The 15,484-nt window shown below is 42.5% G+C and overlaps 1 protein-coding gene across 1 annotated transcript; it reads left to right on the top strand.

Annotated features, from left to right (window-relative positions):
* The first annotated feature begins 1,761 nt into the window (after nucleotides 1-1,761).
* On the top strand, nucleotides 1,762-14,300 carry cdc42se1 (CDC42 small effector 1). Its single transcript, XM_076280260.1, has 5 exons — nucleotides 1,762-1,843; nucleotides 5,323-5,683; nucleotides 8,438-8,542; nucleotides 11,494-11,573; nucleotides 12,067-14,300. Exons 2-4 carry the CDS (start codon nucleotides 5,630-5,632, stop codon nucleotides 11,560-11,562), a joined length of 228 nt encoding a protein of 75 aa, XP_076136375.1. The 5' UTR covers nucleotides 1,762-1,843; nucleotides 5,323-5,629; the 3' UTR covers nucleotides 11,563-11,573; nucleotides 12,067-14,300.
* The last annotated feature ends 1,184 nt before the right edge of the window (nucleotides 14,301-15,484 follow it).

Below are 15,484 nucleotides of genomic sequence, written 5' to 3'. Positions count from 1 at the left end.
CAACTTTAGTAGAGGTGCCAATAATTCTAATTTGTAGAGGTGCCAATATTTCTGTAGCTGCTTCCTCTACATTTTGATACCTACCAGGAAAAAATAATAATAATTTAAAATATATATATATATTTGACTTATTTAACCAGGGAAAAGAGCACATTGAGATTGTTATCTTTTTTCAAGAGGGCCCTGACCAAGAAGGCAACACACAGAAAGACAAAAGATATTGAGACAGCAGTAACAACAAAGATAAAAACAAATTGACTACAAAATAAAACTTAATAGATGAAGAGCTCCAGTTTTAAGTGTTTTTGCAGCTTGAGCGTAAATTGTACCCAGTCTTCTTACTAGTTTTTAAAAGTGCAGACATATAAGAAGGAAGCTGACCAATAATCGCATTGTACACAAGAATCAACCAGTGCATTTCTCTTCGTATATAAAGAGAAGGCCAACCAACCATTTCATACAGTACACAGTGATGAATGGAGTAATTTGCACAAGTTATAAATCTCAGTGCTGAGTGATATAGGCTACAGAGTCTAGTGATTGCAATACTGTCTTTGAGGTATGTCTATAAAACATTATTATTATAAAATAGGCAAAAAAGTGGATTCAAATGACTGCTGGCTGCCTCTGACAGGAGTTCAAACACGCATGGATTACGGTACATGGATTTGTGTAGTAAGGCTGCATTTGACTAATAAATATGCTACCACTGTCCCTTCATTAATGTATACAAATAAAGATGTGAAAAGATGTGGGGTTTTTTGCATAGTGTCTGTACTTCGGTGTTAACTTTAATTCTCAAAAACATGAAAGAAGTCTCATTATTCAGTGTGGACCTTAATAACTCAATCGACACAACACAATAAACATTGCTAAATGAATGATCAAAACCACAATTACCCATATTGTAAATGGTAGGCTATTATTTGAATGAAATCCCCTTACAAACGTGAACAGACACAATAAAGACACAGTGTTGTCTTTTACATTTATTTCATTGAGTCCTTTCTAATATGTTTATTTTTTTTCAGTCCACAGTTTCATAGTCACTAGGGTTAGGCCTAGCCATTTTTGTTGAATGGCTCTTAATGCTATAACGTCTGACCCGTGTGTCCGATTTAAAAAAAAAAAAAAAGGAGGTGCGTGAGGAATCTTTGAATTAAATCCCCCCTAACGGGGTGTAGACTATACCCTCATTAGACTTTCTCTGGGTTTACCTGATCGGCACACTTTGCAGTTTCTCGGAAGTAGAATCTAGTTGCAATTGAAATTTTTGGTCGCTAGAGGGCCCTCTTGTTCTTGGCCTCTGATTTTAATTTCCATTCATCTCACCTTGAGATTTTCATTTGAGGATGTCAGGTAAGACGTTGGACAGATAAACAAGTTAAACAACATGTAGATTTAGACATTTAATATTCGATTGGTGTAGTCTTCTCCTCCTCTGACTTTTCAAACTACGCCTACTTTTCCTTGAATTTTCCGCTAACTACAGAGGCAAAAACGTACATGTTTCGGATATGAAGTGTTCGGTAAAATAAAAGTCCTGTCACACGATCAACTTCAGTTTTCCCTGTAAAAGAAAGTACTGCTAATAATTTATGTTAATTCACTTTTGAGGTGGTGTGTTCGTTGTATGAGGAATCAAAAACAGACGAATTAATAGGCTATGTGACAAGGAACAACCAACACACTTCGAACTTTTATTTTGATTGGCCTCTGCCAGTGCCCAGAAAAAGTCTTGGTCCATCACCAGTGTGCCTCAACGCCTCTGTGTGTTAGTTATTCAAGTTTCCAGAAGTCTGCACAAAGAACTGTCGGAAGGGTGGATTTTTTCCTTGCTCAGGTAAAGTTATTTACAGTTTGTCTTGGTAGCTACTTGATAAACACGACGAGCAACTTTGTTTTAAATTAATTAACGTACGTTAACTACCTTTAGTTCTGATTTGCTGGTCCAGTCATCTGATTGATAACTGCTTAACGTTAATGTTAGCTTACACAATTAACGTTAGCCCTTTTGGCTTTCAGAATCAACTTTTCATGAATTATGTAACGCTATGATCCACATAAGTTCATTCATTCTGCTACATAGTGTAATAGCGGTGCATTATTTTGTTTTTTCACACACTAACGATCGAGTGCCTGTGTAGTAACGTTAGTTTACTCTAATCATGGCTCAAGTTTCTATGTTTAGTATGTTAACGTTAACGTTAAGTGTTTGAGTAGGGAGATGGGAGATGACTAGCAGCTAAGCCTAAACTGACGTTGGCTAGCGAGATAACTTAACAGGAAACCAGTCCACATTGTGGTGGATGTTCATGGTAAAGTTAACGTTAGCTTATGTCGGTCGAGTTCAGATCAATTAATCTTTAACGTCAGATTCTATGTTTGTTGACTAGCTTCTAAATGCTAACTTATTTTCTTGACCTACACGTCCCGGTAAAGTAACGTAACGTTAACGTTGCTTGCCATTTTTTCCTTATTATCTGCTAGATTTTCTGAACAAAATTAACGTTAATTTGAAGGTCTGACGCCTAAAATTACCATTCTTGTTTGTAACTTAATGTCTGGTTTACAGCTGGTTCAGGTTAATGCTCTCAGAGTTCATATGGACACCTTAACATTTAGCCTTAATTATTTACCAATAACGTTAATGTATCCAGTTTCTTTTTTTAGGGAACCTTTTCTAAAGTAAGCGTTTTGTGAACATTGATTCTTAATGACAATGGATCTGTGCTCAAATAACGGCTTTAGCTGGGGTGCAGGTTTTTATTTTATAGACAAAAAAAGAGCTATGTTTTGTGTATCAGAGAGATTGTTAATATCTTCAAATTCCTAAGGAGGATATTTTAAACGTACCGTTTTAAAATATCTCACTGTTAAATCCCGAGTCCCACTGACTCCTGCTCTTTGAGAAACGTTACAAAGTCTAACTCCGTTTGTGTACAGATGGCAACTATGTTGTTGAATTAAACTTGGCAGTGTGTCAAAAAAGGGTCAGTTAGCTATCTAGTTAGACTAAGGTTTAAATTCCTCTCGTGGCTCAAAAAAGTGACAGTAGAAAAGGGATTATTGCCTCAGAAAGAGAAAAAAATATATATACTAGCAGTTGCAAAACAGGAGAACTCTGACGAAGCCGGAAGGAACCATCAGTGGTGCTCAGGCCAGTATCCAAGGACGTCTCCTTGTTCTGTATAAACTATGGAAAAGCCTATCTGCACAGAACACTCTGTTAGGTAGTCATTAAACTGTATACTGCATACTGGGTAGCCTTAACACTTTGCTAATGTGCCAACGTTGACCTTGGCCTGTAGTCCATGTGGTAGGTGTTGTCAGTCTAAAGAGGAAGACAGGTGACATGGTTGACTGGATGTTCTCTCTTGCATGACTCTGAGGAAACTGCCATGTGAAGAGATGTGTAACATGCTCTTATCCACTGTTAAGGAGAAACAATGTTTCATTTTGCATATTCATATGGAAGTCACATCAGAACAACTGGTCAAAGGAAAAACGGAAATAATGTAGCATAGTCCTGGCAATAGGTGAAAAGGTTCAACTTGCTCTTCAGGTAGAGCTCTCTTTTTAGGGAATGGGATAATTAAACCACTCAATTGCACTACCATGTGGACTGAGAGTGTTTTGCGACTGTGGTTTTGGTAAAGTGTTATCAGTGGTACTCTCCATGCCAGACTTATTTGGTATAGAGAGGAGTGCTTGTTGTTTTCCCCAATTATACTCTAGGTAGAGGAAAGCGTTGTTGCCCCTACATAGGCTTGGCTTCATAGACATTGCATTTGATGTGTCATCACTGCTATTGACTGTATGTTAACAGTGAGGAGAGCCTTCTTTGACTCAGGGTTCTGCTAATTTGATGCTCTTTTTATGGTCCTTCCTCTTTTCCGTTGGCCCAGGGGTCAGATTCTAAAAATTGCTCAGATGAGAAGCTTGAGCTGTGTCAAATTCAAACCCAGGGGTCAGATTCTAAAAATTGCTCAGATGAGAAGCTTGAGCTGTGTCAAATTCAAAACAGTAGTGTGTGCATTTTTGAAGTCAAGCAGAACAGTGTTTTCTGCTATTTTCTTAGCTGTTTATTTTCTGTAGTACCACACCTAATGCTGCCTGCCATCGGACAGTAGTGGCCTATCTCTGCTATCCATAGCCTCTCCTCCCTAGTGCTGTGCCAGCACAGTTGAGCAAAACAGTCTTTGCACAGTGTTTGCCTTTGCCTTGGCAGTGAAAGTCTTGCCTTGCTTTGGCACAGTTTGTCGCCCTTCCCCCTCAAGCTTACCCGTGCCAGTACTGTCTTATTGCCAAGACTGCGTAAATACCATGTCCCTACTGAACACTAAGCAGACCAGTAGCCTTGTAAACCTGTTGCTGTGAAGCAAGTGACATAGTCTTGGTAGTATGGCATTTCCTTGTTATGATGCTAAAATGACCCTAGTTAAGAGCTGTGTGCATTATAGACATTGTAACACAACATAACGTCACCAAAATGTTTAATGTTCTAAGTTGACTAGCTAAGGGAGAGGACAGTAAGGTTTATAATGTGGATGTGATTCTGTGTATTTTAAATAGGGACTTCTTAGCAACGTCACAGGGATTTCCCCTAGACTGCCTGTTTTGTCTGTGGGAAAATAAAACCATAGCCTAGTAGTACATCAGTAATGATTAAAGTATGGCCTTTTACAGACAGCTCAATGTAGATTATGGCACATCCCTCGCATGTAATGCCAAAAGCTTGGGTCCAAGGTTGGACACAGCAGAGATTGCTTTATTGGGCTAGATAATAATTATAGAGCGATGGATTTGACTGTTGATGTGTGTGCCCACTTTTAGCCTATTGTTGATTTGTGCAATGCTTCCAGCATATTAACATTATCTTAGTTGCTATGTACTCACATACAGTATTTTATAGTACATTGAGTCAGTAATTATTTTTAAAGTTTATATCTATTAATTACAGTTACGCCAAGTAAAATCACTGCCTACATAGCAATCGGTTAAATGAAAATGACAGATCTCTACTTTGCCGTTGAGTTACCCAACAACAACACCCTTACAAGCTCAGCTCAACATTAATCAAGTTAACCATCAGAAATTGATAAACTCCATGTTTGTATTACATTTTTTTCCATTGTACTTTAAGAATAAGTTTACACATCATACACTGGGACAATTAGGCTAAAATGATTTACTGAGTGAGACTGATAAGACGGACTGTGTCCGTGTCAACCCCTGTTAAGTGGAACTTCTGTTATGAACTCATGGGCTCTGTCTGGTGCCCTTTGGCCTTCTAAATGGAATCTCCCTCTGCCTCTACAGGTCCTACCAGAGGTAACACAACCTGCCAGACTTGCGGCCGAAGGGACGTTTTAAAGAAGGATCTAGAGGACAAGTTATTTTTTTTGTTTTGTTTTGTTTTGCTTTGCTTTCTTTTTTGGAGGAATAACCAGTCAAAAGCAGCCACTGGGGAAGTATTAAGGACCATTCCTGGTTGAGTTGAGGCTACCGCACCAATCTCTCCAACACGGGAGGCTCCCCAAGAACCAGCCCAGTCTCCGAGGCGTATCCGACAACGGCCTGCAGGGTGGCGAGAGAGAGCGAGGACACGAGGCGTGGGGCGCCGGGAATGAGTGAGTTCTGGCACAAGATTGGCTGCTGTGTGGTGGCCAAGCCCCCGCCGGTGAGTTTTCTTTAGAATTTTACGTTTTCTTTAGAACTCGTACTGCAACTGTCATATTACAACAGCTCTGGACACAGAGGGTTGAGTTTGAATGGATGCATTTCACAAAATTTACCTGAAAGTCACAGTTAAGCAACTGACGTCACAGCGTTGGTTCTCAATGGCGCTGTAAGCCTCACGGATGTGGCTCTTTGATAACAAAACCTCTCATTAACAGTTTCCTGTTATAGAGCATGATATTACGACTTAAACTGAATTCATTCCAAGCCGTAATTATGTTTCCTTTTAAACACCCTCTTGGCCTAAGCAACAGTCTATTCAGGAAAAAGTGTTTATGTGATGTGCATGTGTGTCACTAGGACTCGAACCCATGATTATGGTGTTGTCACTCCAGAGGCATTCAAGTAATCTAGCAACAGCAAGCTGTAGTCATGGGAAAGAAGCAGTTGGCGGCATGACAGTCGGACTGTAGAGATCTGATCAATTGGATTTAGAGCCGTTGACCTGCATCAGAATTTGGTCACTATTAGATTTGTGGCCCGGAGTCATAAACACAAGAGAGCGGCATTACTGCGGGGGTCATCGTGCAGACACTGGCTGGAGACGGAACCAAGGCCAGGCTGATTCAGGAGCTGGTTGTGTGTGTATACTCTCCCAGTTGACCTTCCCTCCCCTTAGCGACTGCTCTCTTTGTAGAAAGAACCTCTGTTCGCGTGAGCGCAGCATATTGGTCTCACGCAGCTGGGAGGTGAAGAGACGGTGACCCCCCCCCCCCGCAAATCAGCTGATGACCCACATACCGACGACATGGAAGTGTGTCAGGCACACAGACGTGTTTTTGAGAAGACATTTAAAAAAAAACACAAGTTCTACAAAGAATGCCTTGTCATCAGAAAGCAGTCCATCTCCTTGCTGACTACAGAGGGTAGCCCAGGGTGTCTTGAATACGGGTTGAGAGCCTAATTCTTGTATGACAATACACCCACTCAAACCTGCGGTGCTGATAATCTTGATTTGGATCCAAATCAATGGACACATGCGTTTGATGGCAGCTTTTTGAATGAATTCTAGTGCATTTCAGTAGGTTATCTCTTCATCTCTAGCTCAGGAAGTCTACAGTGTTTAACTACTGGTTTAAAATTGGAACTCCTCCGCATAAACAAGATGCCGATAACATAACTCTGTTTTCTTCCGTAAAAAAAATCGGTAATTGTACTTTGGACCAGACTGTGCATATTCTTATCCACTGTGGAGGAAATTTCAATATAAACAAATTGGAGAGAAGCTCAGATGGTATCTCCTTGGAGAGGGACGGGATGGGGAACAGCTCAGCCGGTCATCTGCTGGTGAAGCTCCGCTCAACGTCGCAGCAGACGTGAGGGTGAACTTCTGGTGGTCTTGGGGCCTCCCTCGGTGCCTGTGTCTCTGGGCAAGCCTTCCCCACAGAGACCCTCAGTAACAATGAGTAGGAGCTCTGAGGGGAAGTGGGGCTTCTGGGGGTCTGCTGGGACTGAGCTAATGCTCTTTCCTCTCTCCTTCCTCTTTCTTTATTTTATTTTTAGTCCTCCGCTTTTCTCCATTGTGTGTGTGTGTGTGTGTGTGTGTGTGTGTGTGTGTGTGTGTGTGTGTGTGTGTGTGTGTGTGTGTGTGTGTGTGTGTGTGTGTGTGTGTGTGTGTGTGTGTGTGTGTGTGTGTGTGTGTGTGTGTGTGTGTGTGTGTGTGTGTGTGTGTGTGTTCTGCTTTACTCCATTGTTGGGACGGGACTAGGGCTATGTTGGAGCTGGCATTAGGGCCTGTGTAGGAAAATGTATCCCAGAAGATTTGGCCCCTCAGATGGCTTGGTGATTCATAGGCCCTGCCCTTGTCTGATGCATTTCCTTGGCTTTATTTGTGTACTGTAGGATGCCAAGCATAGAGTTTGGCCGCGTAGAGCAGCGTAACTCCATTCAAATGACTTTAGTGTGAACGTGAGAAATTAGGGGATGAAATTTGAGGACCGAGCTCTGGTTTTGCTATGTCTTAGAAGCAGCCAGAGCACCTCTGTAGCAGTTGCGTTGGTAACATGGTGTGTTGTAATATATGGGACTGGCTCGCCCTTGCACAACTGGCAAGTGATGACAAGTGCAGCGAGTAGCTTTGTATGAGCTCATAAAATAACTATTGTCTTGGGAACGTTTAGACTTTCCGCTTGGTTCCCACGTGCATTTTCCCTCTGTTTCTCCCAAAAGCCAGCAGCTACAGGGGTTTCATCATGTCGGCCAGCGGCCTTAAAGCTGAAGCTAAACCAGCCCTGCAACCTCAGGTTGCTTGTATTTGTGGAGTGAGTGAGTGACTGCTTTTTATAGATGGTGAGCCAAAGTCTCAAAAGGAGCTCTCTTATTCACTGTGTCGAGTTCAACAATAAAACCCTTGAAAGGAGGAAGAGGGAAAACCTGCTCAACAGAACTTGTTGTATTTGAGAGACTAAAGAAGAACGGAATATCAGAATTAGGCTAATAATGTTTTAAATATTTTTTTTTTTTTTTTTTTTAAAGAATCTTTTTGTGATCTCCCACTTTTTTTTTTCTATTCACATCCCCACAAGTTAGAACAGAATGTAGCCAGTAACTTTACCCTATGTGTAACTGTGAAGTCATTTTATCAGGCATTCTGGGACCAGGCATTTGCCCTTTTACCCTTGATGTGATATGTGTGCTGTGCTGTGTCCTACCGCTGAGCTGTCTGTGAATGACCTGCCTTTTTTTGCGCTTTCAGAAGAAACGGCGGAGGAAGATCGACCCCAGCATGATTGGGGAGCCCACAAACTTTGTCCACCTGACCCACATAGGCTCTGGAGAGATGGCAGACGGAATGCAACCGGTGAGAACGTGATTGTCTGTCAGGGTGTCTTAAACTAGGGAAGCACAGCCATCTAGTTCATAAAGTATCGGTGGATCACTTTTGTACAACAAGGGTGCAAACGTCTGTTCCTGAATACTTAAGGGTTGACCTCCTACAAAGCTAAGTTTGAGACACAAATGATACAGCTAATTGAGAAATGTGAGTATATACATTGTATATATTTGGAGTTAGAATAGGCAAGCAGGATATCTGGTCTTTGAAGAGAGATTGTTTTGGATGTACCTTGTGACCAAAATCTATAGAACAATTCTGTCTCAGTTTCATATTGAAGTGCATGTCAGGTGATTTAGGTTTGTATGAGAACACAGCAGTCATGTTCTAACATCACGGTGCCTGACTTGGTTTCAAACACAAATACAGAAACGGGGTGGTCTCTATATAAGCCCATTTCAGTTCATCATATCACACTATAACTGCATGCAGTTATCTTTAATAATTAATATGCAATGGATTTCCATTGTCCAGACTTTCACAAGGGGGACTTTCCACTCTTGTGATCAACAAGCTTTTGGACGTTAAGAATCCCTCTGTTTGCCAGTGAATGCAAATGAAAGGCAAAGTGAATGGAAGGATTCCCCCTTTAGTGAGTGTACATTCCCCTAAACCTCCCGGCCTCAAACAGACATCAAAACTGCAGCAGTTGCAGCAGCCGCGGTGGTGGTGGTGGTGGTGGTGGTGGAGCCCTGATTGGGGGCCTGGTTCTCCCAGCTCTTAATACGGCCGCTGAGTGAGCCCCGTACCTGGGCTGAGCGAACTAGAGCAGAGCAGCTTGCGACTTGCCTGGAGGAATGTTGGCCTGTGGCCCGCTTGAGTAGAACACAAGCTATCAGGGAACACAAGGAAGAGGCTGGGGCAGGGTGGGGTGAGGGGTGTGGTGGAGTAAACTCTCAACGGGACTCGATGTGCTCCTCCGTGGGATTTGCTTTGGGTGTGTTGTTGCTTCTTTTTTTTCCCCCTCTTCCTCCTCTTCTCTTGCTATTTAGAGGCCAGGGTGCTGTGCTTATTGGGCATTTAAGGTCACATGTAGTGTAAATGGCCCCTCTCCTTTTAACTTGCTGGCGTTTTTAAAGTTCCTGCTTTTGTTTAGTGGATCCTGGTTGAAGGTATGTGGTGGGGTGGGTGGGGGGGTGGCAGATTTGCCGGTGTTGTTCAGCCACGGGAGAATTTCACCCCTGTACTTGTACAAAAGCGAAACCAAGCAGGAATAAGCACACAGGGAACAATGCGCCAGTAAGGTCATAATTGACTCGCACTGATAAACATTTATCTACTCAAATGGTGTGTGATTATTTGGATCATAAAAAGCCGGCCCTTCTTTGAAAGTGTGCTTTTCAAGGACGACGACAGTTGTAAATGGTGTTCAGAGATGCCCTGTTGTCTGGGGGGATTTTAATTAGGTGGCCTCGGCCTGCAGCCTGCTCAATATAGGCCAGATAGCTGACATTAACGACACATGTGGGTAATGGAATGCAAGACAGATTAAGTGTGTACAAGTGTGTGTGTGTGTGTGTGTGGGGGGGGGGTGTTGTAGTTAGGCTTGTGGTGGCAAGGCTCACAAAACCTCAGTGGTCTAGCTATTCATGAATGTGTGGGCTCATGGGTGTTTCTATATTCATATTCATCCTGGCATCATTGCGTAATTGTATGGCCCCGTATTGTGTTATGTAAGTCTTGTGTGTCCACTCCGTCCCTCTGTGGGAACCCACATCTTCATCGTCTTGGTAGCGTCATGTTTGAGAGCCTCGTGCCACGCCTGAGTGATTCGATCAGCGGCATATCAAGAGGCAAATCTGCACCTGGCCTTGCGGTCTGTTTGCCTCCCCACCCATTCCCTGCCATTAGTGGAGCATATTACGCCATGTGTGCAAAAGGGCGTACGATTATTTTTTCACAGTAGATTCATTTCTCAATTACATTTCTCAATTAATCGAGTAGTTGTTTAATCAATAAAATTACAGAAAATGGTGCAAAAATGTCAACCAGTGTTTCCCAAAACCTAAGAATAATGTCCTCAAATGCCTTGTTTAGTCCACACACCAAAGATATTTTTGAGGAAGTTTTCTTGAAAAATGACACAAAACAATTACCAAAATGTATTAATTTAATAGTCAACAACTAATCGATGAATCAATTAACTGTTGCAGTCCTAAACATACCTAACATGCACGTAATAGGGAAGAGGGTATGAATGGCTGTCCAGTGTTATCAGTCGTGTGTCGGTTTACTTGCGCGGGCTGTTTATCTTGTCTGCGTTTTCCGGCAGGGGGTTGCATCTGCCATACATAGCAGCCCAGGTGCAGACGGGGCTGTGGCGGTTGTCATAGCAAGGCGGGAGAAACACGGCTGCTCGTTTTAACATGAATTGCCTGTGAGAGTTATGTAAAGAACATGACACAATGCTGAGAGGAGGCTGTATTTCCTGCTAGGATGCCATAAATCACACACACACACACTCTCTCTCTCTCTCTCACTCTCACTCTCACTCTCACACACACACACACACACACACACACACAGACCATATGTACATTCGGCACATAGAGCACATATTCATAGCACACTTGTGATGTAACTGGAGCTGTCAGACATGGGTGTGTCGCTGCACTGCGTGCTGAAGTTTAGGAACTAGTTGGAGCATGACTGGAGCCTGAGCAGCGGAATCCCTGCCCAGGCAACAAGCAAGCACTCTGATGCATACCACCACCTCCTCCTCCTCCCCCTTTTCCTCCTCCTCCTCATGTCGCATCAACAAGCCCCGAAACCCTGTGTGTGTTGGCCTGCCTAAAAATGCAGAAGAAATGTGGTTGTGTAGAAATGTGTATGTCTGAAGAGAATTGACAAGGCAAAGATTACTGATGTTGTGTGTGTATGTCTCTGTGTGTGTCTGTCTCGGTCTCTTTTTCTTCTAGTCTGGATCAGTGCAGGAACAGATGAGATCAAAAGTGCCCCATAGCAATGGCCGCAACAGCCTGTTATAGCCATCTAGTCTGTGAGTACCTTTTATTGATAATGATCTATTGAAAAATGATAGATATATCATTTTTAAAGGGACACCAGGCAACGTTTTCGGGTTAATTAATCATCTTCGTAAGTCGGTATATGGTTAAATGGTTCATTACGGGGCGAATGAAGGCTCTCTCGCCTGCTCCTACTACCTGTAGGAAGAATATCCCACTTGCAAGTTCGGTGTATCCTACCCGCCGACCGAAGCAGGATCAGTTTACAGCACAGAGGCAGGCTAACGAAATGCTAGACATTGTTGCAAACGTGTGTATAATGGCAGAGCCGGCGAAGAAGCAGCGAAAACCCTTGACGGAAGACGCAAAGAAAAGGAAAAGAGCTTCAGACCGAGCGAGGGGGAGTTTCGTAGAGAAAAAGCATCAGGCTTGCCTGGTGTCCCTTTAATGATGACAACATTGTCATGTATCACATACATTTACATACACTACAAAAGTATTGATTGCTATTCTTCTGTCCATCAGGCCTTGTGGAGGTTCGTTTGGCATGTCTCTCCCCACACCAGAGCAGTTGCCTCCCGGAGACCTGACCTAACGACCTCCCCCCTGTAGCACTTGGCCCACCTGCAGAGGAGAGCATTGATGCTAATGCTGATGTGCAGTTTGTCATTCGTCACTTTCCACAAGATCCATTTGCTACTCATGGCAAAAAAAAACAAGGACTGCTAGGTTTCACCTAGGACTCCTCCCCCCCCCCCCCCCCTATTTCTCTATGGTCCACTTTTCAATATTAGAGAGACACCCTCTCTCTCTGTTTATATGTTTTTATTATTTTTTTCCTTTTTAAAGGAAGGATTGAAAGTACCAAAAACAGACCCTTTTTTAAAACATGGTGTGAATATGTGGATGTATGTGACAAGAAGAGTGTGTGTTTGGGGTGTATCTTCAGTTTCTTCTGTGTGTTGATGCACTGGCTGTGTTCACCTCATGTTTAATGGCTGCTGCTGCTGCCCGAAAAAAGAGCAGGCACGGGCTCATCCACTAGCCCTTTAGCCCCATGCTATATGCACATTCAGATCAGATTTAACAACACAGACAGGGGTTGCCACCTTCCTAATGTTTTAAGACTTCCTTCAAACACTTTTTTTCCCTTAATCTTATAGAATTTTGTCATTTACCTTTTAAGAGAAATGATATATAAATATAGGCTAGGTGTTTTTTTTTGATAACACGGGCTGTTCATATGGATTGCCCCTTGCACTGGTGTATCTTTTTGTCATCTTGTCTCTGGAATCCCATGTCACAAAGTGCAGGAGGGTGGCTTTGTATGTGACGGATGGGTGTGTGTGTGTGTGTACATATATCTTCACATGAGAGAAAGTTCTAGTTCATGCTGTGTGTGTATGTTTGTGTATGTGTCATGATGAATGAGAATTTAAGTTCCCTCAGTTTTCTCCCACGCATTTAACACACAAAAAAAGTATTGCCAAAGGCTTTGTCTATTTAGTGTTATTTAATTTTACATTTCTTGCAGATAGAGCAGATATGTCTTTCTAAGCAGCAGTATAAACAAGACTAAACACTGGATAGTCTTCTTCAGCCATGTGACCTTTGTTGGGGCTGTATGGTGTCTGCACCCACTTGCGGTCTCCCCTCCTGTTATACTGATCTGAGCTACATGCTATGCAGGACTCTTCCTCTGATTCATCTTCAAACAATGCGAATAGTCACACAGACCCATTTGATGCATCTGATTGAGATTTGTATGGCACCTCTTGCCTTGAGTAACCTGGGGAATAACTCCCATCTGTTGGGGGGGTCTGTCTTTTGATGTGGCACCTTCTAGTGATTTGGGCAAATGGCACCTTTTAATTCTTTTGCTTTTTTTAAAAATTATTATTGAAGCACAAATAGCATTAATTAGCTTAGTCAGTTGTTGTTGTCCGTTGTGATTTACATTGTTTTATAAATGACAATTTAATCTGAAACTGCTATCGTCATTAGTAGGGGTCCTTCACCACCACCAAGGGTTCCATCTGAATGGTAACAGGGGGATGGAGCCTTGCAAAAAATAGACTTGTTGAGGAAGCATGGGAACATTCCACTGGCTTGCCTAACCTTTCATAAATTGTCACCATGGTGCTGTTATAGTGCCTTAATTTCCTACAGTCCCCCAAAGTGATTTGTGATTGAGACATGTTAATATATTTTTCTCCATTTTGTTGATCTGTACTATGACCTAATTGAATCATTTTACTTTAGTGGTGCACAAAACTGTTGAGTATTACTCTCGATCAGAGGGTGAGGATGGCTCGGGTCTGTTCGTTTCGCAGCCCAGATCAGGCTGTATAGGCCCCATGTTGTTGGTTTCTTTCATCCCAGGTTATTTGAATACACTGGCTTTCTGCTTAGAGACTTGGAGCAAACTTGGAGACTTAGCTGCTCTCAGCTTTTCGCACAGGCTTCGTCAGTCACTGTGAAGACCTCAGAGCATGTATGAGTCAGAGCATAATTCGGTCCAAGAGACCAAATCAGCTTGCGGGGGGAAACTTACTGGGGTTTCGTGTTGCCAGTTAAGCCAATGTCTAGTTTTACAACCACACGTCAGAGTATTGGACCTGTACCTCTGTTTGTATGCTTTAAGAGAGATTGTGGGATTTGTGACTGAGTGTGAGAGATGGGTTATGCCCAGTTGAGTCTGTATTTACTTGTGGCTGTAAGCCCTGTTGGCTTTTAAATAATACACATTTTTTTCCAAACCTGTTTGTCTCTTTATTGACTGATTCTGCTGAAGCATGTCTAAAGTATGTCAATAAGTGTTGAAATTGAATGTGTCATTTTGTTCATGACGTGAGCACTTGTCTGGATATCTCAGGGAAAACCCAGTGTGTGAATAATGAGCCTAGAACTTCCCTGAGATGAACAAGATGCATTCATGGAAAGAGTTAGTCACCTAGCCTTTCCATCAAAATGGGCCAATTCTCAAACATTCAAATAAAAACAGTTCAGTCTTGCTCAGGCGGTCCGGTTTTGACGGTTGTGTGTGGAGGAGACTTGTTTTTTTTTTTTCTCCTCTGGCCGTCCCTCGGCTAATAAAGAGTGGTTTGTGTAGGACAGGTGTGCAGGCCCAGTTCCAGCTTCTTCACCCACAGGCTGAAATAAGATGTAGCAGTCCAGTGGGCTGAACTAATTTAGGAATCCATGTAATGGGACACAAATTCCTCAGGAAAATCATGTTGGAATGCATGAGGCAAGGCCTGTTCTTAACCTTGGGAAAACCTCCGATTTATTTATATTTTTGTTCAACATCACCACAAACTTTCTGTTGGCCCAAACCGTACAGCCTTTTTAGCAGACTACTCTTACATCAGCCATAACAGAACACAGAATTGAAAAGTAAACTCTGATCAGCAGTCTTATGGTAATAGTTTTATTTACAATTTGGGATCTGGTAGATCCAAGACAAATTCCTTATACAAACACCCCAGCAGACCAGAAATTAAGAAGACAAAAGGCAAATCATGGATCTTTAGTTTGTTAGCAGATGATGCCAAGAGTTTTCCCCTCTGAGCCTCGAGACAGAAAAAAAAATGTCTTTCCGCTCTTTAACAATGCAGTGACTCACTGCCAAAAAACAGCCTCACATGGAGTGAGCAGACACATGGGAATCCTTTAGAGACCACAATATGAGGTATTACCAGAGACTTTCTAATGAGGAGACACAGCACTCAAAAAATCCTCCAAAGAAATGCATGGGGTTAGTTTGTAACGCCAATATGGCCGTTGTCTACACATATCCCACCCCTTCCTCGGCAAAACGTCGACATGTGAATACATTGAGCCAATCATGTGGTGTGATGTGAATACATTGAGCCAATCATATGGTGTGTTGTGAAGACATCGTGCCAATCATGTGTTGTGAACTCGCCGCTGGAGCAATATT

This window comes from Alosa pseudoharengus, unplaced genomic scaffold (genome assembly GCF_046254945.1).
Source record: "Alosa pseudoharengus isolate Yale_2024_CS ecotype anadromous, Long Island Sound unplaced genomic scaffold, YU_APseudo_1.1 YU_APseudo_1.1_scf_12, whole genome shotgun sequence".
NCBI classification, from domain to species: Eukaryota; Metazoa; Chordata; class Actinopteri; order Clupeiformes; family Clupeidae; genus Alosa; species Alosa pseudoharengus.
The sequence above is the reverse complement of the archived record's forward strand: the minus strand, read 5'-3'. Positions and strand labels throughout refer to the sequence as shown.

Bases quoted from the DNA above. Each gene is read 5' to 3' on its own strand.
- cdc42se1 (XM_076280260.1), top strand. From the start codon at position 5,630: ATGAGTGAGTTCTGGCACAAGATTGGCTGCTGTGTGGTGGCCAAGCCC. The intron at 5,684-8,437 runs GTGAGTTTTCTT...TTGCGCTTTCAG, and splicing joins TGGTGGCCAAGCCCCCGCCG to AAGAAACGGCGGAGGAAGAT. The intron at 8,543-11,493 runs GTGAGAACGTGA...TTTTTCTTCTAG, and splicing joins TGGCAGACGGAATGCAACCG to TCTGGATCAGTGCAGGAACA.